Genomic DNA, 26,256 nt, shown 5'->3' on the forward strand with positions numbered 1-26,256 from the left:
GCTCTCTATCAATTTCTATCCTTCTATGTATATTTCCTTCCCCTTCAAACCCCCAAAAAACCTCTTTCAAACCTTTGGTACTCCCTTGGTGTTTGAGAAAGACACGTCTTCTTTCGAATGACACCAAGTAGAGTCTCTATTCTGCTTTCTTCCAAGCATCTTTTTGCTGGTTCTTTGTCTTTTGGAGTTTCTTTGCTTCTTTCCATTTTTCATAAAAAAGAACAAAGAAAAATAAAATAGATAAAATGGAGATACAAAGACGGTTACATTCTGGTCACACTTAATACATTTCTCCCTTCACCGTATCTTTGTATTTATTTAGATGTGATTCCAATGAAAACTATTCTTTTAGTAACCCATATTTTTTTTTTTTGAGTAGTCTATTCCTAATTCACTTCTTTCCATTTAATGCTTGTTTTATCAAGCGAGTCTCAATTTCTTAGTATTTTTAGTTTTTGTTTTTCACACTACATTAACTCATTTCTGCCCATGACATAATTATCAGTATTTGTGAGAGTGTTACAACAATCTGGTTACAGGATGTGATAACTGAATTAGAGAATGCATTTTTAAAGGTTCTTATCACAGAGTAAACAGCTGACTGACCCCATTCTTCAAGCAGGAACCAAAACAAATATTTTGTGCACATATGTTGATCAGTATGTCAGTTCTGATCACCTTTCACATAATATGGACTTGCATTCAAATCCAATAGCCACCTGTGATTACAATTTGCCATGGATATCCAACTATACAGGGCAATGGTGATGACCTTGGTTATAGTTAGTGTCTTCTGGTTGGAGCTTCTCTTAAGTGTACACAAAACAGATAAATCATAAACTTGACATTTCTCTTTGACAAGAAATATGAAAAGTAAGAGTATTCTCTAAACACACCTGTTCCACCACATTTTGCTCACACTCCTGGCACCACTGAGTCATGCACCACCTGAGATATCTGCTTTCATCCCTTATCAAAGCTTGACCATACCACTTCAGGTTGTCCTGTACTACTGTTTCTAACAATACCATGTGTACTCCAATTCTTTCTTGAAGCCTTCCATTCTATATTTAGTCATATTTCATAACTCCATACACAGCCTTCAAGTACCTCATTTACACTATCACATTCAACTGCATGGCACTCTTCTAGCAAGTGAAAAAGCTAATACTCTAGAGAGAAAACATGACCTGGCAGGGCCCAGAATGAAATATAATGACAGCAAACATAAAGACATTGAATCTAATGAGAAATATAAATATACTTACATCATCATCATAGCCTTCTTCAGGTCCTTCAGTGTCCCCTGATGAATCAGATCCTTCCTCTTCATTTTCTTCTTCTGCTTCTCCTTCTGAATGCTTTACTTCTTTTCCTTTCAGTTTCAGTCTCGTTTCCTTGACTCTTCTCTTACCTTTCCCATTTAGTGATAAACTTGTCTGATCATCATCCTCAAGTTTTTCTAATTCTTCTAAGTCTGTGCTTTGAGAATTGCTTTCTGCTGATACAGATACAGAATCACACAGTTTGAGATCTTCTGTAACCTCATACTTTGGTAACTTACTTTTGTTTTCATATGTAAGAGGACCTGGAAAATCACAATGCTTTCAGTATCATAAATATTTAGTGTGTTGAAACTGCATTACATATATGTATATACCAATGACTTTTTCCCCCAAACAAGGGAGGCAGCCAAAATCAAAGGCATAAATCTAATGCCATCCATTTCATCCCCACATACTCCATTCCCATTCACCATCCCTACCTCACTCATTTCTTGGCTCCTCCTGGATGACAGGTCACACATATTCCCTCACCACCCCATCCCCACCCACTCCTTTCCATTCAACATGGTCTCAATCTGTCAGGAAATAGATTTAATTTGAAAGTGGGTAGAAACAATTTCACCAACCATGTAGTTAATGAGTGGAATAAATTTCCTGCTGAGGCAGTGCAATGTAGTTCAGTTCAAAATTTTAAGATTTGTTTAGATAAACACCTAAGTTAGATGCTGTAATGCCAGCCATTTATTTTATATTATTTATTTGTTTGTTATTATTTGACTGTTTATTATTGTTTGATTTTCATTTATTATCATTTATGTCAGTTTATTATTTAATATTTTCTTGTTTGTTTATTATTTACCTATACATACATCCTAGACCCTCTTATGCCTTTACTTTTTTTAGAAATGTCCCCTGTGGGGCTACAGGGAAGGCTGCCTGATCCCAACCCCCGTCCTGTTTTTCTCGCCTCTTACGATCCAAGTGGAAATACTTGGTGGCAATATTCTTTTCCCCCACCACAGGGTATGTATGTATGTATACATACATCCATATAGCAAAGGCTTTTTCTCCCCTACAAGGGAGGTAGCCAAAAAGAAAAAGGCATAAAAACCATTCCCACCCTTCCATCCCTAAATACACTCCACTCCCCTCCACCCTCTACCCTCCCTCTTATCTTAGCACCTCCTGGATGATGGGTCATCCCTGGATCTTATCCACTGCTCTGGGTCAGAGGCAGTGTTGCAAGACATAGCACATCCACAGCAAGGCCACTTCATTAAATCGGCGACCCCACCCCCTCTTCGTCCCCTCATGCAGAGAAGGAGAAGACGGGGAGAAATCCCTTCGGGCTGCATCAATTTTTTCTCACACATACTACCTCACCCCCGATCCCCCATCCATTCCACCTCATGCATCACAACATCATCCATACACAATTATTCTCCATTCACCCCTGTCTTCTGTCCTCTCCCGTTCTTTCTCAACAGACATTCCCCTCTTCCCCAAAGCCACCTTCACCCCATCCATCCATCTTATCCTAGGTTGCCCTCTCATGTTCACTCCCTCCACATCTGCCTTCCATACCTCTTTTACTAGTCTTTCTTCACTCATTCTTTCCTTGTGTCCAAACCATCCCAATACAGACGCTCCTCAACTTACATTTTAGTTACGTTCCGAACGGCCGAACATAAGTTGAAAATGAACGTAAGTTGTTACTGTACTATACATCCATAAATTCTATTACCGTATCTTACAAAACACCCCTAAATCATTAATTATACACATAACATTGTAAAATAATAACATTAATTTCAAATGAATTAAATTCAAGCAACATAAATTGAGATGGTGGAGGAGGAGGGGAAGAGGATGAGGATGAGGCAAGGCACTTTCAATCTGTCGTTTGTGCAATGTAAACAATGGACGCAGCGTCATGCGTAAGTATCGTTTGAACTACGGAGAGTGCGCTAAACTAAAAAATTCACTCAAAAAAATTTTTTTTTACAATTTTTTTTTTTACAGTCAGTACAAACATAAAATCGAAAAAACGTAAAACGAATGAACGTAAGTAGAGGAGCGTCTGTACTCTTTCATCAACCCTATCTCCCAACTTCCTTACCACCCCTTCTCCTCCTCACCTCCTCATTTCTCACTCTATCCAGCCTAGTAACCCCCATCATACTTCTCAGACACCTCATCTCAAACACATTCAAACTCCTTCTCTCTTCCACTCTCATGTTCCATGTTTCTGTCCCATACAGTACTGTTGGCCCAGACGGGATTGCAAACTGGATACTGAAGGAATGTATGGTAGAATTAACTGACAATATATATAATATAATTAAATCCTCACTTAAAGAAGGAAAAGTACCATTGGACTGGAAAAAGGCAAACATTGTACCAATTTATAAGGGAGGTGATAAAGAAGATCCATCTAACTACAGACCAGTCTCACTAACAAGCACAATAGCAAAAATTTGTGAAAGAGTTGTCAAAAACAGATGGGTTAAGTACCTGGAAGAAAAATCTATACTGAATCCAGATCATGTACAACAAATTTGATCTGCTTTTACTCAAGATTAGTAGACATAATACAAGAAAGAGATGGATGGGTGGACTGTGCTTTTCTGGACCTGCAAAAGGCATTCGATAAGGTACCTCATAAGAAATTAATAAATAAGATAGAATCAAAGGGTGGAATCAGAGTAAAATTATTGGAATGGATGGAAGACTTCCTGATTGGGAGGAAAATGAGAGTTGTAATTAGAGAAAAATTCTCCAACTGGGAAGAAGTAAAAAGCGGTGTCCCGCAAGGATCGGTACTGGCTCCGGTGATGTTCGCTGTATACATTAATGACATGAATGAAGGCGTGGAGTGCTATATGAATTTTTTTGCAGATGATGCAAAATTACTTAAAAAGGTAAAAATGGAAGAGGACTGCAACTCATTGCAACAAGATCTGGACACAATATGGAATTGGACTCAAAAGTGGGAAGTGAAATTTATATAAAGAAACGCAGTATAATGGAATTTGGAAAGAGTAAAAACAGAATATCAAAAGAATACAGAATTGGAGAAGAAAAAATAAAAAAGCAAACTCTGAAAAAGATCCTGGAGTGATGATTGGAAAGGACATGAAACCTGATAAGCATATAAATAAAATATTCGGAGAAACCTACAACTTATTGAGGTCAATCAAAGTGGCATTTACTTATATGGATGAAGAAATGATAAAGAAAATACTAACTACACTAATAAGACCAAAACTTGAGTACGCAGCATCACTTAGGACACCCAGCACCAAAAAGAATATTAAGAAACTAGAAAGATTACAAAGAGCGACAACCAAACTAGCACCCACTCTCGCCGAACTAACATATGAGCAAAGACTATCCAAACTGAACCTACCAACACTGGAACAAAGAAGAGAAAGAGGAGATTTGCTGACTATCTACAGAATAATGAAAGGAATGGAAGTTTTAGACAGGAATGACCTGTTAGTGTGGGACAACGGTAAAACGAAAGGACACAGAAAAAAAACTGAAAAAAGATAGCTATAGAAAAAACTTGAAAACAAACAGTTTCCCACACAGAGCGATTAATACATGGAACAAATTAGACAGCAAAACAGTATGTGCAAACACTATACAAGATTTTAAGATAAAACTTGATGCGGAGAGATACAAAGACGGGTCACCACGAGCATAGCTCCCCTCCCATATATTACAACTAGGTAAATACATTCAAACTCTTTCTCTCTTCCTCTCTTATGTTCCATGTTTCTGCCCCATACACTGCTGTTGGCACAATCACTCTTTCATATGATCTCCTCTTAGCCTCCACTCTCAAATGTCTATTCCTCTTTACATATTTTAAACCACTAAGGCATTTACTCACTTCTCTCAATGTACATGCTACCTCCATCTCCACTCCACCCTTTCCTGCCACATTTGCATCCAAGTATCTAAAACTATCCACTTCCTCCAGTCGCTCTCCCTTAATGCTCACTTCCAGTCTACTGCCACTTTCACCCCTTGTACATCTCATCATCTTACTTTTACCCACATTTATCTTCAGCTTTCTTCTTTCACACACTCTCCCAAACTCTGTCACCAACTTCCTCAATCCTTTCTCTGATCATGCAACAAGCGCAGTGATGTCCACAAACAACAACTGGCTCACCTCCCATTTTTCTCCATTTTCTTTAACCATCTCCAATCCCTGACCCACCACCCTTGCATTTACCTCTTGCACCACCCCATCCATGTATAAGCTGAACAGCCAGGGTGACATAACACATCCCTGATGAAGTCCCACCTTTACCTCGAACCACTCACTCTCTCCATTTCTAATCCTAACACATGCTCAACTACTCTCATAAAAATTCTTGACAGCTCCTAGAAGCTTTCCTCTTATCACGCATATCTGCAAAACCTCACATAGTACCTTCCTGTCTACCCTGTCATAAGCCATTTCCAGATCCATAAAAGACCAAAAAACATCCTTACCTTTTCCTATAGCTTTCTCACATATCTGTCTTACCACAAAGATCTGATCTACGCAACCTCTACCTGTCCTAAATCCACACTGTTCCTTGCCAATTACTCCCTCTGTTCCTCTCCTAATCCTCTCAATCAAAACCCTCCCATAAGCCTTCCCAACTACACTTAACAAGCTAATCCCTCTGAAACTACTACACTCACACTTGTCCCCTTTTCCCTTGTAAAGTGGAACTATATAGGCATTCCTCCAGTCCTCCGGCACTCTACCCTCTCTCCAGCAAACATTAAATAACCTCACCAGCCACATCACTGTACAGTACCTCCTTTTTTTAGACATTGCGCATGACATCCATCTAGACCAGGTGCCTTACCTGCTCTCATTATCTTAACAGCTGCCTTCACTTCATCCTTCCTTATTTCTCCTCCATTTTTCTCACTCATCACTCATTTTCTTGGCACTTCCCACTGCAACTATCTTACCCTCCCTATCATCCTTCACATTTAGCAACTCCCTAAAATACTCTGCCCATCTTCCTCTTACTGCCTTCTCTTCCATTATCATCTCTCCATCTCCACCTTTTACCTTTTCTTCTCTACTTGATTTGCCTCCTCTTCCGCTCTTAATTTCTTTCCAAAACATCTTTGTATTACTTTCAAAATTTTCTGTCATCTCTTACCCCATTTCACATCTGCTCTCCTCTTTGCCTCTTCCTACTATACTCCTGGTTACCACTATAGTCCATTAACGCTCTATCTACCATCCTTCCATCCAGGAAGCCCTATTAAGGATGGTGACAAGCCTAAGAGGGCTAGGAAAGCAATATCTCTAGATACTACGTTGTCTGTGCTAAAGAAAAGTGACAAAGGAATGAGAGTGAAGGACATCGCAAATTTGTTTGGCTTGGCTGCTACAACTGCAGTGACTATTAAGAAAGAAATTTGTTTGTAAGAACCTATCTCGCATAATATAATGGGTTTATATGGGAAAAAAGGGTTCGATTTAAGTATATTCAATATACGAACAGTTTTTCAAGAACGTAACTAGTTCGTAAATAGAGGGAGGAGTGTACCAGCCTCCCACACCTATTCAGCAAGCATTTTATAAATATTTTTCATGTATATTATTTTTTACATGAAACATTCATTTGTATGATAAATATACTCATATATACACTCACCCAGCTTTATATATATATATACACACAAGCACTTATATTCGTGTAACATACACATACCAAGGCTTTTTCCCCCTTACAAGGGAGGTAGCCAAAAAGGAAAAGGCATAAAATCATTTCCACCCATTCCATCCCTGAATACAATCCACACCCCTCCACCCTCCCTCTCATCTTAGCACCTCCTGGATGACGGGTCATCCCTGCACCTTGTCCACTGCCCTGGGTCAGAAGCAGTGTCGCAAGACACAGCACATCCACAGCAAGGCCGCTTCATTAAATCGGCAACCCCCCCCTCTCCGTCCCCCCATTGAATAAAAGGAGAAGACGGGGAGAAATCCCTTCGTGCTGCGTCAAATTTTGCTCACACATACTACCTCACCCCCCATCCACCCGCCCATTCCACCTCATGCAATCACATCATCCATACACAACCATTCTCCATTCACCCGTCTTCTGTCGTCTCCCGTCCTTCCTCAACAGACATTCCCCTCTTCCCCAAAGCCCCCTTCACCCCATCCATCCACATTGTCCTAGGAAGTCCCCTCATGTTCACTCCCTCCACATCTGCCTTCCATACCTCTTTTACTAGTCTTTCTTCACTCATTCTTTCCATGTGTCCAAACCATCCTAATATTCTTTCATCAACCCTATCTCCCAACTCCCTTTCCACCCCTGTTCTCCTCCTCACCTCCTCATTTCTCACTCTATCTAGCCTAGTAACCCCCATCATACTTCTCAGACACCTCATCTCAAACACATTCAAACTCCTTCTCTCTTCTTCTCTTATGTTCCATGTTTCTGCCCCATACAGTGCTGTTGGCACAATCACTCCTTCATACAGTCTCCTCTTAGCATCCATTCCCAAATGTCTATTCCTCATTACACTCTTTAATCCACCAAAGCATTTACTCGCTTCTCTCAATCTACATTCTACCTCCACCTTCACTCCACCTTTTCCTGCCACATTTACACCCAAGTATCTAAAACTATCCACTTCCTCCAGTCGCTCTCCCTTAAAGCTCACTTCCAGTCTACTGCCACTTTCACCCCTTGTACATCTCATCACCTTACTTTTACCCATATTTATCTTTAGTTTTCTTCTATCACATACTCTCCCAAACTCTGTCACCAACTTCCTCAATCCCTCCTCCGATCCTGCCACAAGCACAGTGTCGTCCACAAACAACAGCTGGCTCACCTCCCACTTTTCTCCATTTTCTTTGACCATCTCCAATCCCTGACCCACTACCCTTGCATTTACCTCTCGCACCACCACATCCATGTATAAGTTGAACAGCCAGAGCGACATAACGCATCCTTGACGAAGTCCCACCTTTACCTCGAACCACTCACTCTCTCCATTTCTAATCCTGACACAAGCTCTACTACTCTCATAAAAACTCTTGACAGCTCCCAAAAGCTTTCCTCCTATCCTGTATATCTGCAGTACCTCCCACAGTGCCTTTCTATCTACCCTATTATAAGCCTTTTCCAGATCCATAAAAGACCAAAAAACATCCTTCCCCTTTCCTATAGCTTTCTCACATATCTGTCTTACTACAAAGATCTGATCTGATCTACACAACATCTACCTGTCCTATATCCACACTGTTCCTCACCAATTACTCCTTCTGTTCCTCTTCTAATCCTCTCAATCAAGATCCTCCCATAAGCTTTCCCAACTACACTTAACAAGCTAATCCCTCTGAAACTACTACATTCACACTTGTCCCTTTTTCCCTTGTAAAGAGGAACTATACAGGCACTCCTCCAGTCCTCCGGCACTCTACCCTCTCTCCAACATACATTAAATAACCTCACCAGCCAGTCCACCATCACTGTACCTCCCTTTTTCAGACATTCTCTATGGCATCCATCCAGACCAGGTGCCTTACCTGCTTTCATCATCTTAACAACTGCCTTCACTTCATCCTTCCTTATTTCTCCTCCATTCTCCTCACTCATCACTCATTTTCTTCGCATTTCCCACTGCAGCTATCTTTCCCTCCCTATCCTCCTTCACATTTAGCAACTCCCTAAAATATTCTACCCATCTTCCCCTTACTGCCTTCTCTTCCATTATCATCTCTCCATCTGCACCTTTCACCTTTTCTTCTCTTAATTTCTTTCCAAAACATCTTTTTATTACTTTCAAAATTTTCTGTCATACCCCGTTTCACATCTGCTCTCCTCTTTGCCTGCTATACCTTTTGCTTTACTTCTCTTTTCTTTTCTTTGTACCTCTCATATGACTCCCTCATCCTATTTTGTAACCAATCTGTGAAAGCTCGCTTCTTCTCTTCTACAACCTTCTTTGTTTCCTCATCCCACCACTCACTACCCTTTCTTCTATTTCCTCCTGTCCTTCTTGTTCCACACACCATCCTTGCACACTTTATGACTCCCTCCTTGAACCATCCCCATTCCTCCTCCACACCTAGCTCTACTCTATCCTTCACTCCCTCCCACTCCTCCTTCAGCTTCTTTTCGTACTCCTTCTCCTTTTCCTTTTCATTCAAAGAGTTCACTCTAAGAACCTCCCTACCTTTTGTCCCTTTCCTCTTTCTCCATCTATCCTCCACTCTCAACTTACCTTCCACCAAAAAAATATCTGATATTCCCCCACCCTTAGCACATGTACATCCTTAACTCTTCCTATCATAATCCTATTTACCACTACATAATCCATTAATGCTCTATCTACCACCCTTACATCCACCACCCTCTCCCATGTGTACTTATGCTTGACTTTCTTCCAAAACACTGTATTTGCTATCATCAACTCTCTTTCTAGACACATTACCACCATCAACTCTCCACAACGATTCTTTCCTGGAACTCCACATTTCCCAACCACTCCATCGATTGGACCATTTCCTACCCTAGCATTAAGGTCTGCCAGTACTATTACATTGACATTTCTTCCTAAATCCTCTATGCACTCATTTAAATCTATCCAAAAGGCCTCCCTTTCTTCTACACTCTTCTCACTGCCAGGCCCATATGCACTTACAAAGACCCACATCTCCTTTCCCAGTTTCACCTTCATCCACATTATCTTTGAGGAAACCTCCTTCCACTCCACTATACGTTTACCTATCTCTTCACTTACTAGAATAGCCACCCCTTCCCTCCCTCGCCCTCTCTTCACTCCTGATAACCTCCCACTTACACTCCCAAACTTACACTCACCCTTCCCTTTCAACTTAGTTTCACTCAAAGCCAACACATCCATCTTTCTTCTCACAAACATACTACCTATCTCTTCCCTTTTACTCTCATCTGTACCACATCCACGCACATTAAAAGACCCAAACCTTAGGGTGCTGGTCTGAAAACTCCCAGACCCTCTTATACCTTTACTTTTTCGTTTAGGAATGTCCCCTGTGGGGCTACAAGGAGAAGGATGCCTAGTCCCAATCCCCGTCCCTTTCTTCTCGCCTCTTACAATCCAAGTGGAAATACTTGGTGGCAGTATTCTTTTCCCCCACCACAGGGAATATATTCGTATAAACATATATTAAATATATAATGGTATTATTTATGCTCATGATCATCTACCAGCTTATGAGCACTTTCAAATCTGTCATGGCAAAGTTGCCACTTCAAGCTATATATTTTCTTTTTTTCTTTGTGCCCCTTGAAATAACAGATGATTTTTTTTTGGGGGTGAGGGTCCCCCCCAAAAAAAAAATCATCTGTTATTTCATTTGTCCATTCTCATAAACCTTCTATCACAATATTAAGAAAAAATGTGACAAATCATGATGAGGAAAGGTTAATGGAGGATGCCCTACCTAGTACTTACTGCAGAATTAATTTCACCATGTTATCATAAAAACCAGGAATCAGTTCAGGAAAATGAGAGACAACTTTCCCGTGCACACTGTTCATAGCTGCTATTGTTCCTCCCCTTTTCAGTCATCACCAAATGCTGTGACATATGCTCTAATGTCATTCCTATCTGGCCTCTGAGACTGGTCAAAGTTTATCTCAGGGCATTATACCAGCATGACATAGCTCCTACAAAAGAGTAAACCACACAAAAACACTTCCATTGACTTTTACATACATGAAGACATACGTGCATAGTGCATACATAGTGGACATTTACTATTGTCTACACTGTCATGTACATGTGTACATGATGGAGTTCTAGATGTTAACATAATTTGAATTAATTAGACTGTCAACAAAGATAAAGTAGCTAGTTTAAATTATTTAATTGATGTTTATTTATGTTGAAGTAGAAGCATTGCAGTATAGTACAAAATATTATATATATATATATATATATATATATATATATATATATATATATATATATATATACCAAGGCTTTTTCCCCCTTACAAGGGAGGTAGCCAAAAAGTAAAAGGCATAAAATCATTCCCACCCATTCCATCCCTGAATACACTCCACACCCCTCCACCCTCCCTCTTATCTTAGCACCTCCAGGAGGATATATATATATACAGTATATATATAGCTTCACTCTCCTAACAGGAAACAACTACAAATTCATGACCAAAGACACTTTTACCCAGACTGTCAACGATAGCTTGTCTGTATTGTGTATTTTTATTTTTTATTATTATTGATGGATTGTTTTTTGTTTCCATCTGGAGAGACCACTTAGTGTACACATATACACTGCACACACTCACTATTGCCTCCAAAAATAAAAGCAAAACCATACAAAAAACTGCTAAATTGTGCAACTAGTAAAACCAAACAGGGAAACCATGTTAAAAAAATTATTTTATTGGACTTAAGGAGTCGGAGTCAGATAAAAAATTCCGACTCCGACTCCTAGTATTCTTAGAAATCCGACTCCGACTCCGACTCCCACCTAAAACCTCCAACTCCGACTCCGCAACCCTGGTCGCAAGACACAGGACATCCACAGCAAGCCTGCTTCACTTATTCGGTGACCCCCCCCCTCTCTGTCCCCCCATGCAGAAAAGGAGAAGACAGGGAGAAATACCTTCAGGGTGCGTCAAATTATTTCTCGTACATACTTCCTCACCCCCCATCCCCCACCCACTCCCCCTCATGCATCACAGCATCATCCATACACAACCCTTCTCCATTCACCCCTATCTTCTGTCCTCTCCCATCCTTCCTCAACAGACATTCCCCTCTTTTGTAATGTCACTTTTACCACATCCATCCATCTCATCCTAGGCTGCCCCCTCATATTCACTCCCTCCACATATGCCTTCCACACTTCTTTTACTAATCTTTCTTCACTCATTCTTTCCATGTGTCCAAAGCATCCCAATACTCTTTCATCAATCCTATCTCCCAGCTCCCTCTCCACTCCTGTTCTCCTCCTCACCTCATTTCTCACTCTATCTAGCCTAGTAACCACCATCATACTTTTCAGACATTTCATCTCAAACACATTCAAGCTCCTTCTCTCTTCCTCTCTTATGTTCCATGTTTCTGCCCCGTACAGTGCTGTCGGCACAATCACTCCTTCATATAACCTCTTGGCATCCATTCCCAGATGTCTATTTCTCATTACACTTTTTAATCCACCAAGGCATTTACTCGCTTCTCTCAATCTACATTCTACCTCCACCCCCACTCCACCCTTTCCTGCCATATTTGCACTCAAGTATCTAAAATTATCCACTTCCTCCAGTCACTCACCCTTAATGCTCACTTCCAGCCTGCTGTAACCCTCTCCCTTGTACAACTCATCACCATACTTTTACCCACATTTATCTTCAGCTTCCTTCTTTCACACACCTTCTCAAACTCTGTCACTAACTTCCTCAATCCCTCCTCTGATCCCACTACAAGCGCAGTGTCATCAGCAAACAACAGCTGGCTTATTTCCCACTTTTCTACATTTTCTTTAATCATCTCCAACCCCTGACCCACTACCCTTGCATTCATCTCTCGCACCACCCAATCCATGTATAGATTGAACAGCCAGGGCGACATAACACATCCCTGACAAAGTCCCACCTTTACCCCAAACCATTCATTCTCTCCATTTCTAATCCCAACACAAGCTCTACTACTCTTGTAAAAACTCTTGACTGCTCTTAAAAGCTTTCCTCCTATCCCATATATCTGGAGTACCTCCCACAGTGCCTTCCTGTCTACCCTGTCATAAGCCTTTTCCAGATCCATAAAAGCCAAAAAAACATCCTTACCTTTTCCTATAGTTTTCTCACGGGTCTGGGTCAAATTCCTGACACCCAATATCCCAACAGCCACAATCCCGACAGGCCACAATTCCAAAAGCCAAAATCCTGACACACACACACACACACACTTCAGTGAACGGACGGCGTAGAGGACGTTCTGAAGAAAAAGTGAAAAATAGGGGATTCCAAAGCAAAGGAAGTACCTATTGTATTTGCAGGGTGGGGGAAATTGCTCGTGGGGTAGTGGGAAAGTAGGGAAAGAGGAGAAGGGGAGGGATTGCTGAGGGAAATGGAAGGAAATGAGAAAGGAGAAGACTTGGCCCAGGCAGACAGACGAAATGTAAACATCAAAAAACGGCCCCCGACCAGCTGAGTGACGACGAAATGTCTAATAAAAATGTAAAGATCAGAAACATAGATAAGAGCAGTACAATGGAAGGTGAGGATGATAATTTCAAAGGATTTAATGAAAGGGCGGCGGATACCAAGCTCCCCCGACTGACAAAACTGGAGGAAAAACTTCAACAAATGTCTGACAACTGGGAAGTTAGGTTTGGCAAGATGACAAATTGAAATGAATTGAATTTTATTTGGATACAATCATACATACAATAAGTACAATACATACAAGACTCAATATTATACACAGTATATATAATTGTACATCCGAGGATGGCACAGAAAGTTAAAAGACTTTCCACTGTGGTCCTCAATCGCCGAGAGGTTTGAAAAAGTGGTAAAACTAGAGAAGGCGAACAAAAACTTAACTGATGAAATAGAAGACCTAAAAAGACAGTTAAGAGAAGTAAAGGTGGAGAATGAGGAATTGAAGAGGAATAGTAAAGAAAACAGAGAGGCCATAACTAAAGAAGCTAAGAATTGGAAAGCAACCCAAGAAGACAATAAAGTTTCATTCACTGACATAGTCAAACAGCAATTGAAAGAACATACTGAAGACTCGGTTATTAAAGTGATGAGACAGAAGGAGAATATAGTAAGAGACTTAGCAGACAAGAAGAAATGTATAATTATATTAGGAATGAAAGAGAAACACAACCCAGATAGAACCACAAGAATCAAAGAGGAAAATGAAAAAGTAAGCCAATTACTAGAATCAGTTCAGGAAGATGAACCAGAAATTATGAAGCAAATCGAAGAGAAATTTAGACTCGGAAAGTATAGCACAGATAAGACCAGACCAATTAAGATTAAATTCAAGTCACAAATGACGGCAGCGAATATCTTATCCAAAACAGGGAAACTAGCAACAAGTGAACAATATAAAAAGGTATGGATAAAAAGGGAAATGAATAAAGAGGAAAGAGAGGAAGAAAAACAGAAAAGACTTGAAACTAAGGAAAAAAACGAGAAAAGAACGGAGTCAGAAAAAGAGAGATTCTATTGGAGAGTAGTGAATATAAAACTAAAGAAAGTCGACATACAAGAGAAAAACAAAAGGGAAACAGAGAACACAATGGAAGTGGCAGAAAACTAAGAGTGTCTTACACAAATATAGATGGATTAATTACAGGATAGAATGAGCTGAATGATTATTTGAAGGAAAAAGAACCAGACATAATGGGAATTGTAGAAACAAAATTAAAAGGTCCACTACCACCCAACAGTGTAGGACATGATGCATATAATTATTGGATTAGAAACAGAGTGAAAAAGGAAGGGGGTGGAGTTATGTTCCTGACTAAGAAGGATATAAATGTGAAGTGTGTCACATATGGAAAGAACACAGTAGAGATGATAATGATGGAAGTAGAAGACAGAGATAAGAAGAGCAGAAAGTTTGTGATAAATTATGTGCCTCCGAAAACAGCCTCATGGGAAGAGAGTGAACATAAAAGTATGTTAGAGGACACAAAGACAGCATTAAACAAGATAATGGAAGAGGGAGGAGGAATAGTTATGATGGGCGACTTTAATTGCAAAGAAATCTGCTGGGAAGAAATGACAGTAAAGGGTGGAGACGGCTCATGGGGAAACGCTCTACTTGAGATGGTTACTGACCATACAATGACACAATGGATACAGGAGAACACCAGGTATAGAAATGAAGAAGAGCCATCGAGACTAGACCTAATAATTACATCTGAACCTAGAATAGTGGACAAAATTGAATATAAAACACCAATAAGTAAAAGTGACCACATATTGATTGAACTGGAACTTAATGAAGAAAAATATATGAAAAGAAATGAACAATATAGAAAAGGAAGAATGATGTATGAAAAAACAAACTTTGATAAAATAAGAGAATTCTTTCAAAAGGAAAACTGGGAAGAAATATACAAAGAAGAAACAACAGTAGAAGAGAAATGGAATATTATGACAAAAATGTACAAAAAAGGAGTAGAAAAGTATGTCCCAAGACAAAAACAAGGAAAAGAATATGTAAAATGCTGGTACAACAAAAGTTGTAGAGAGTTAAAAGACAAAAGAGACAAAGCCTGGACCAGATGGAAAAAAGACAGAAGACCTGAAAAATGGAAAATATATACCTGTTATAGAAATGAATATGTACAAGCGTGCAGAGAGGAAAAGAGAAAATATGAAAAAGATGTCATAGAAAAGTGTAAAGAGCAACCAAAACTATTCTACAGATTTGTAAACAATAAACTGAAAAACAAACAAGACTTGGAGAAATTAAGAAAAGAGGGAGTTGAATACACTGAGGAAATGGAAATGGCGGAAATTATGAACAAACATTTTAAATCAGTGTTTACGAGGGAGAACATACAACCTGAAGAGAACGAATGGAAAGAGAAAGTCCCCCCTATGGAAGAAATAGAAGTAACAAAGAATGAAATATTGACACACTTGAGTATTCTTGATGTCAGAAAATTGCATGGACCAGATGAAATAGCAAACTGGATACTGAAAGAATACAGGAATGAACTGGCAGACAAAATACATAGCATACTAAACAGTTCCTTGAAAGAAGGAAAAGTTCCAGAAGATTGGAAAAAAGCAAATATAGTACCTATATATAAAGGAGGAAATAAAGAAGAACCTACCAACTATAGACCAGTCTCTCTAACAAGTGCAATAGCAAAAATTTGTGAAAGAATTATCAAAAGTAGATGGGTAAAACATTTAGAAAAAAACAAAGTGTTAAATCCAAGGCAATTTGGATTCAGACAAGGACGATCATGCGTCACCAATTTAATATGTTTCTATTCAAGGCTAATAGATATAATACAGGAAAGAGATGGATGGGCGGACTGTGCATTTTTAGATCTAAAAAAAGCTTTTGACAAAGTACCACATAAGAAGTTGCTTAAGAAATTAGAAACTGAAGGAGGAATACAGGGCAAACTACTAAATTGGATGGAAGACTTTTTGCAAGAAAGAAAAATGAGAGTAGTGATAAGAAACCAGCACTCAAAATGGGATGAAGTAATAAGCGGTGTCCCGCAGGGAACAGTTCTGGCCCCAATAATGTTTGCTATATATATTAATGATATGGATGAAGGAATTGAAAGCTATATGAGCTTCTTTGCAGATGATGCAAAACTACTGAAAAGAGTGAAAACTGAAGAAGATTGTGAATCACTACAGAGAGATCTAAATAAAGTACAGGAATGGAGTAGGAAGTGGGAGATGGAGTTCAATACAAAAAAGTGTAGTATAATGGAATTTGGAAAAAGCAAAAACAGAATAACAGGAGCATATAAATTGGGAGAAGGAGGATTAAAAAAGTAGAAAATGAGAAGGACCTGGGAGTCATTGTTATGAATAATATGTCACCTGAGAAACATATAAATAAGATTTTTGGAGAAACTTATAATTTAATAAGAACAATCAAAGTTGCATTTACATACCTGGATGAAGAAATGGTGAAGAAAATCCTAATCACCCTGATAAGACCAAGATTGGAATATGCAGCAACGATATGGTCACCAAGTGCAAAAAAATGTATAAAAAAATTGAAAGAACACAAAGAGCAATTACAAAATTGGCACCAACACTCTCAAAACTATCATACGAAGAGAGACTAGAAAAACTTGAACTACAGACACTAGAGCAAAGAAGAGAGAGAGGAGATTTGATAGCTATTTACAGAATCATGAAAGGCATAGAAATTACTGATAGAGAGAATCTGATAAAATGGGATGACAGAAATACAAGAGGACACGGAAAGAAAATAAAAAAAGACAGCTATAGAAGAGATTTGAAAAAGAACAGCTTTCCTCACAGAGTAATAGACAGTTGGAACAAGTTAGATGAGAAAGTGGTGTGTGCAAAAACAATACATGAATTTAAAAATAGTTTAGATAAAATGAGATATGAAGACGGGACCCCACGAGCATAGCTCCCCTTCCCGTACAATACAACTAGGTAAATACACTAAATACAAGAGGACACGGAAAGAAAATCAAGACAGTTATAGAAGAGATCTGAAAAAGAACAGCTTTCCCCACAGAGTAATAGACATTTGGAACAAGTTAGATGAGAAAGTGGTGTGTGCAAAAACAATACATGAATTTAAAAACAGTTTAGATAAAATGAGATATGAAGATGGGACACCACAAGCATAGCTCCCCTTCCCGTAAAATACAACTAGGTAAATACAACTAGGTAAATACACACTTCAGCGAATGGACGGCTTGGATGACGTTCTGAAGAAAACTGAAGTCTGTGGATCCCAACGCAAAGAGAAGTGCCTAGTGTTTTTACAGGGTGGGAGGGGAAATTGCTCGTGGAGTAGTGGGAAAGTAGGGAAAGAGGAAAAGGGGAGGGATTACTGAGGGAAATGGAAGGAAATGAGGAGGGAGTAGACTTGGCCCAGCCAGACAAGCGAAAGGTAAACAAAAGACTGAGCGATGATGAAATGTCTAATAAAAATGTAAAGATTAGAAGTATAGAGAGGAGCAATACAGTAGAAAGTGACGAGAATATGTTCCAGGGATTTAAAGAGGGTGGGGGGGGACACAACCCCCCCCCCCCCCCCCCGACTGATAAGACTAGAGGAGAGAGTTGATAAGGTGATCGAGGACTTGGAAAGTAGGTTAGGTAATGTTGACTCCATTTTCCAGAGAATTGAAAGGTTGGAACAACTAGAGAAGGCAAACAGAAACTTAACGGATGAAATAGAGGACCTAAAAAGACAGTTAAGAAATGTAAAGGAGGAGAATGAGAAATTGAAGAAGAATAGTAATGAAAACAGAGAGACAATAGCTAAAGAAGCTAAAAATTGGAGAACAACCCAAGAAGGGAATAAGGTTTCATTCACTGACATAGTCAAACAGCAATTGAAAGAACATAATGAAGACTCAGTTATTAAAGTGATGAGACAGGAGAATATAGTAAGAGAATTAGCTGACAAAAAGAAATGTATAATTATATTAGGAATGGAAGAGAAACATAACCCAGATAGAACCGCAAGAATCAAGGAAGAAAATGAGAGTAAGCAGTTTATTAAAATTAGTCCAGGAAGATGAACCAGAAATTATAAAGGAAATTGAGGAAAAATTCAGACTCGGATAATATAGTACAGATAAGACCAGACCAATTAAGATTAAATTCAGGTCACAAACAACGGCAGAGAAAATTCTATCCAAAACAGGGAAACTAGCAACAAATGATCAATATAAAAAGGTATGGATAAAAAGAGAAATGAATAAGGAGGAAAGAGAGGAAGAAAAGCAGAAAAGACTTGAAGCTAAGGCAAAAAACGAGGAAAGAACGGAGTCAGAGAAAGAGAGAATCTATTGGAGAGTAGTGAACATGAAAATAAAGCAGTTCGACATACAAAAGAAAAACATAAGGGAAACAGAGAACACAATGGAAGTGGCAGAAAACTAAGAGCGTCTTACACAAATATAGATGGATTGATAACAGGATTGAATGAACTGAATGATTATTTGAAAGAAAAAGAACCGGACATAATGGGAATTGTAGAAACAAAATTAAAAGGCCCACTACCACCCAACAGTGTAGGACATGATGCATACAATTATTGGATTAGAAACAGAGAGAAAAAACAAGGGGGTGGAGTTATGTTCCTGACTAAGAAGGATATAAACGTGAAAGGTGTCATATATGGAAAGAATACAGTAGAGATGATTATGATAGAAGTGGAAGACCGAGATAAGAAGAGCAGAAAATTTGTGATCAATTATGTGCCTCCGAAAACAGCCTCATGGGAGGAGAGTGAACATAAAAGTATGTTAGAGGACACAAAGATAGCATTAACTAAAATAATGGAAGACGGAGGAAGAATAGTTATGATGGGCGACTTTAATTGCAAAGAAATCTGCTGGGAAGAAATGACAGTAAAGAGTGGTGATGACTCATGGGAAATTCTCTACTTGAGATGATTACTGACCATTCAATGACACAATGGATACAAGAGAACACTAGGTATAGAAATGAAGAAGAACCATCGAGACTAGACTTAATAATTACATCTGAACCTAGAATAGTGGACAAGATTGAATATAAAACACCAATAGGTAAAAGTGACCACATATTGATTGAACTGGAACTTAATGAAGAAAAATATATGAAAAGAAATGAACAATATAGAAAAGGAAGAATGATGTACGAAAAAAACAAACTTTGATAAAATAAGAGAATTCTTCCAACAAGAAAACTGGGAAGAAATATACAAAGAAGAAACATCAGTGGAAGAGAAATGGAATATTTTGACAAAAATTTACAAAAAAGGAGTGGAAAAGTATGTCCCAAGACAAAAACAAGAAAAAGAATATGTAAAATGCTGGTACAACAAAAGTTGTAGGGAGTTAAAAGACAAAAGAGACAAAGCCTGGACCAGATGGAAAAAAGACAGAAGACCTGAAAAATGGAAAATATATACTGGTTATAGAAATGAATATGTACAAAAGTGCAGAGAGGAAAAAAGAAAATATGAAAAAGATGTTATAGAAAAGTGTAAAGATCAACCAAAACTATTCTACAGATTTGTAAACAATAAACTGAAAAACAAACAAGACTTGGAGAAATTAAGACAAGGAGGAGTTGAATACACTGAGGAAATGGAAATGGCAGAAATTATGAACAAACATCTTAAATCAGTGTTTACAAGGGAAAATATACAACCTGAAGAGATTGAGTGGAAAGAAAAAGTCCCCCCTATGGAAGAAATAGAAGTAACAAAGAATGAAATATTGACACACTTGGGTAATTTTGATGTCAGAAAATCGCATGGGCCAGATGAAATAGCAAACTGGATTCTGAAAGAATGCAGGAATGAACTGGCAGACAAAATACATAGCATAATAAGCAGTTCCTTAAAAGAAGGAAAAGTTCCAGAAGATTGGAAAAAAGCAAATATAGTACCTATATATAAAGGAGGAAATAAAGAAGAACCTACAAACTATAGACCAGTCTCTCTAACAAGTACAATAGCAAAAATTTGTGAAAGAATTATCAAAAGTAGATGGGTAAAATACCTGGAAAAAAAACAACGTACTAAATCCAAGGCAATTTGGATTCAGACAAGGACGATCATGCGTCACTAATTTAACATGTTTCTATTCAAGGCTAATAGATATAATACAAGAAAGAGATGGATGGGCTGATTGTGCATTTCTAGACCTAAAAAAAGCTTTTGACAAAGTACCACATAAGAAGTTGCTTAAGAAATTAGAATATGAAGGAGGAATACAAGGTAAATTGCTAAATTGGATGGAAGACTTTTTGCAAGAAAGAAAAATGATAGTGATAAGAAACCAGCACTCAAAATGGAATGAAGTAATAAGCGGTGTCCCGCAGGGAACAGTTCTGGCCCCAATAATGTTTGCTATATATATTAATGATATGGATGAAGGAATTGAAAGCTATACGAGCTTCTTTGCAGATGATGCAAAACTACTGAAAAGAGTGAAAACTGAAGAAGATTGTGAATCACTACAGAGAGATCTAAATAAAGTACAAGAATGGAGTAGGAAGTGGGAGATGGAGTTCAATACAAAAAAGTGTAGTATAATGGAATTTGGAAAAAGCAAAAACAAAATAACAGGATCATATAATTTGGGAGAAGAAGGAATAAAAAAAGTAGAATATGAGAAGGACCTGGGAGTCATTGTTATGAATAATATGTCACCTGAGAAACATATAAATAAGATTTTTGGAGAAACTTATAATTTAATAAGAACAATCAAAGTGGCATTTACATACCTGGATGAAGAAATGGTGAGGAAAATCCTAATCACCCTGATAAGACCAAGATTGGAATATGCAGCAACGATATGGTCACCAAGTACAAAAAAATGTATAAAAAAACTTGAAAGAATACAAAGAGCAATTACAAAATTGGCACCAACACTCTCAAAACTATCATATGAAGAGAGACTACAAAAACTTAAACTACAGACACTAGAGCAAAGAAGAGAGAGAGGAGATTTGATAGCTATTTACAGAATCATGAAAGGCATAGAGATTACTGATAGAGAGAATCTGATAAAATGGGATGACAGAAATACAAGAGGACACGGAAAGAAAATAAAAAAAGACAGCTATAAAAGAGATTTGAAAAAGAACAGCTTTCCTCACAGAGTAATAGACAGTTGGAACAAGTTAGATGAGAAAGTGGTGTGTGCAAAAACAATACATGAATTTAAAAATAGTTTAGATAAAATGAGATATGAAGACGGGACCCCACGAGCATAGCTCCCCTTCCCGTAAAATACAACTAGGTAAATACACACACTTCAACGAACGGACGGCTTAGAAGATGTCCTGAAGAAAATTGAAGTTTTGTGGATCCCAACTCAAAGAGAAGTGCCTATTGTATTTACAGGGAGGGGGGAAATTGCTCGTGGGGTAGTAGGAAAGTAGGGAAAGAGGAGAAGGGGAGGGATTACTGAGGGAAATGGAAGGAAATGAGGAAGGAGTAGACTTGGCCCAGGCAGACAGGCGAAAGGTAAACAAACGGCCCCCCCGACGACGATGAAATGTCTAATAAAAATGTAAAGATTAGAAGTATAGATAAGAGCAATACAGTAGAAAGTGATGAGAATATTTTCCAGGGATTTAAAGAGGGTGGGGGGGACACAACCCCCCCCCCCCACCCACACCCCCCCCGACTGACAAGACTAGAAGAGAAGGTCGATAAGATGATCGAGGACTTGGAGCGTAGGTTCGGTCATGTTAACAATATTCTACAAAGGGTTGAAAAATTGGAAGAACTAGAGAAGGCGAACAAAAACTTAACTGATGAAATAGAAAACCTGAAAAGACAGTTAAAAGAAGTAAAGGTGGAGAATGAGGAATTGAAGAGGAATAGTAAAGAAAACAGAGAGGGATGGAAGTCGATAAAAGAAAACAGTAAAGTTGCATTTACTGATATAATTAAACAGCAAATGAGAGAACAAACTGAAGACTCAGTTATTAAAGTGATGAGACAGAAGGAGAATATAGTAAGAGACTTAGCTGACAAAAAGAAATGTATAATTATATTAGGAATGGAAGAGAAACATAACCCAGATAGAACCTCAAGAACCAATGAGGAAAATGAAAAAGTAAGCAGTTTACTAAAACTAGTTCAGGAAGATGAACCAGAAATTATGAAGGAAATTGAGGAAAAATTCAGGCTCGGAAAGTATAGTACAGATAAGACCAGACCAATTAAGATTAAATTCAGGTCACAAACGACGGCAGAGAATATCTTATCCAAAACAGGGAAACTAGCAACAAATGATCAATATAAAAAGGTATGGATAAAAAGGGAAATGAATAAAGAGGAAAGAGAGGAAGAAAAGCAGAAAAGACTTGAAGCTAAGAAAAAAAACGAGAGCAGAACGGAGTCAGAGAAAGAGAGATTCTATTGGAGAGTAGTGAATATGAAACTAAGGCAGTTCGACATACAAGAGAAAAACAAAAGGGAAACAGAGAACACAATGGAAGTGACAGAAAACTAAGAGTGTCTTACACAAATATAGATGGATTAATAACAGGATTGAATGAGCTGAATGATTATTTGAAAGAAAAAGAACCGGACATAATGGGAATTGTAGAAACAAAATTAAAAGGCCCACTACCACCCAACAGTGTAGGACATGATGCATATAATTATTGGATTAAAAACAGAGAGAAAAAGCAAGGGGGTGGAGTTATGTTCCTGACTAAGAAGGATATAAACATGAAGGGTGTCATATATGGAAAGAATACAGTAGAGATGATTATGATAGAAGTGGAAGACAGAGATAAGAAGAGCAGAAAATTTGTGATCAATTATGTGCCTCCGAAAACAGCCTCATGGGAGGAGAGTGAACATAAAAGTATGTTAGAGGACACAAAGATAACATTAAATAAAATAATGGAAGATGGAGGAAGAATAGTTATAATGGGCGACTTTAATTGCAAAGAAATCTGCTGGGAAGAAATGACAGTAAAGGGTGGAGATGGCTCATGGGGAAACGCTCTACTTGAGATGGTTACTGACCATACAATGACACAATGGATACAGGAGAACACCAGGTATAGAAATGAAGAACCATCGAGACTAGACTTAATAATTACATCTGAACCTAGAATAGTGGACAAAATTGAATATAAAACACCAATAAGTAAAAGTGACCACATATTGATTGAACTGGAACTTAATGAAGAAAAATATAGGAAAAGAAATGAGCAATATAGAAAAGGAAGAATGATGTATGAAAAAACAAACTTTGATAAAATAAGAGAATTCTTTCAACAAGAAAACTGGGAAGAAATATACAAAGAAGAAACAACAGTGGAAGAGAAATGGAATATTTTGACAAAAATTTACAAAAAAGGAGTGGAAAAGTATGTCCCAAGACAAAAACAAGAAAAAGAATATGTAAAATGCTGGTACAACAAAAGTTGTAGGGAGTTAAAAGACAAAAGAGACAAAGCCTGGACCAGATGGAAAAAAGAGAGACCTGAAAAATGGAAAATATATACCAGTTATAGAAATGAATATGTACAAACGTGCAGAGAGGAAAAGAGAAAATATGAAAAAGATGTCATAGAAAAGTGTAAAGAGCAACCAAAACTATTCTACAGATATGTAAAGAATAAACTGAAAAACAAACAAGACTTGGAGAAATTAAGACAAGAGGGAGTTGAATACACTGAGGAAATAGAAATGGCGGAAATTATGAACAAACATTTTAAATCAGTGTTTACAAGGGAGAACATACAACCTGAAGAGATTGAATGGAAAGAGAAAGTCCCCCCTATGGAAGAAATAGAAGTAACAAAGAATGAAATATTGACACACTTGAGTAATCTTGATGTCAGAAAATTGCATGGACCAGATGATATAGCAAACTGGATTCTGAAAGAATGCAGGAATGAACTGGCAGACAAAATACATAGCATACTAAACAGTTCCTTGAAAGAAGGAAAAGTTCCAGAAGATTGGAAAAAAGCAAATATAGTACCTATATATAAAGGAGGAAATAAAGAAGAACCTACAAACTATAGACCAGTCTCTCTAACAAGTACAATAGCAAAAATTTGTGAAAGAATTATCAAAAGTAGATGGGTAAAATATTTAGAAAAAAACAAAGTGTTAAATCCAAGGCAATTTGGATTCAGACAAGGACGATCATGCGTCACCAATTTAATATGTTTCTATTCAAGGCTAATAGATATAATACAAGAAAGAGATGGATGGGCGGACTGTGCATTTCTAGACCTAAAGAAAGCTTTTGACAAAGTTCCACATAAGAAGTTGCTTAAGAAATTAGAAACTGAAGGAGGAATACAGGGAAAACTACAAAATTGGATGGAAGACTTTTTGCAAGAAAGAAAAATGAGAGTAGTGATAAGAAACCAGCACTCAAAATGGGATGAAGTAATAAGCGGTGTTCCGCAGGGAACAGTTCTGGCCCCAATAATGTTTGCTATATATATTAATGATATGGATGAAGGAATAGAAAGCTATATGAGCTTCTTTGCAGATGATGCAAAACTACTGAAAAGAGTGAAAACTGAAGAAGATTGTGAATCACTACATACACACATACATACATATACCAAGGCTTTTTCCCCCTTCCAAGGGAGGTAGCCAAAAAGGGAAAGGCATAAAAACACTCCCACCCATTTCATCCCTAAATACACTCCACACCCCTCCCACCCTTCCTCTCATCTGAGCACCTCCTGGATGACGGGTCATCCCTGCACCCTGCCCACCGCCCTGGGTCAGAAGCAGTGTCGCAAGACACAGTACATCCACAGCAAGGCCGCTTCATTTAATCGGCGACCCCCCCTCTCCGTCCCCCTTTGCATATAAGGCGAGGACGGGGAGAAATCCCTTCGGGCTGCGTCAAAATTAACTCGCACATACTACCCCAACCCCCACCCCCCCGCCCATTCCTCCTCATGCAGTCACAACATCATCCATATACAACCATTCTCCACTCACCTCTGTCTTCCGTCCTCTCCCTTCCTTCCTACAGAGAGATCTAAATATAGTACAGGAATGGAGTAGGAAGTGGGAGATGGAGTTCAATACAAAAAAGTGTAGTATAATGGAATTTGGAAAAAGCAAAAACAGAATAACAGGAGCATATAAATTGGGAGAAGAAGGAATAAAAAAAGTAGAAAATGAGAAGGACCTGGGAGTCATTGTTATGAATAATATGTCACCTGAGAAATATATAAAAAAGATTTTTGGAGAAACTTATAATTTAATAAGAACAATCAAAGTTGCATTTACATACCTGGATGAAGAAATGGTGAAGAAAATCCTAATCACCCTGATAAGACCAAGATTGGAATATGCAGCAACGATATGGTCACCAAGTACAAAAAATGTATAAAAAAACTTGAAAGAATACAAAGAGCAATTACAAAACTGGCACCAACACTCTCAAAACTATCATATGAAGAGAGACTAGAAAAACTTGAACTACAGACACTAGAGCAAAGAAGAGAGAGAGGAGATTTGATAGCTATTTACAGAATCATGAAAGGCATAGAAATTACTGACAGAGAGAATCTGATAAAATGGGATGACAGAATTACAAGAGGACACGGAAAGAAAATAAAAAAAGACAGCTATAGAAGAGACTTGAAAAAGAACATCTTTCCTCACAGAGTAATAAACAGTTGGAACAAGTTAGATGAGAAAGTGGTGTGTGCAAAAACAATACATGAATTTAAAAATAGTTTAGATAA

The 26,256-nt window shown here is 38.2% G+C and overlaps 1 protein-coding gene across 6 annotated transcripts in view; it reads right to left on the reverse strand.

Moving 5' to 3' along the window:
* LOC143019507 (brefeldin A-inhibited guanine nucleotide-exchange protein 3) overlaps positions 1 to 26,256 on the reverse strand; it is a 659,822-nt gene that overhangs the window by 514,107 nt on the left and 119,459 nt on the right. For all 6 annotated transcript variants that reach the window (XM_076175183.1, XM_076175181.1, XM_076175182.1 and 3 more), the window contains exon 12: positions 1,269 to 1,588. In XM_076175183.1, the coding sequence (XP_076031298.1) occupies positions 1,269 to 1,588 (320 nt within the window). The remainder of the gene's footprint in view (positions 1 to 1,268; positions 1,589 to 26,256) is intronic.

The sequence above is a fragment of the Oratosquilla oratoria genome, chromosome 37, assembly GCF_046742065.1.
Source record: "Oratosquilla oratoria isolate Oo_2021 chromosome 37, ASM4674206v1, whole genome shotgun sequence".
Classification (NCBI taxonomy): domain Eukaryota; kingdom Metazoa; phylum Arthropoda; class Malacostraca; order Stomatopoda; family Squillidae; genus Oratosquilla; species Oratosquilla oratoria.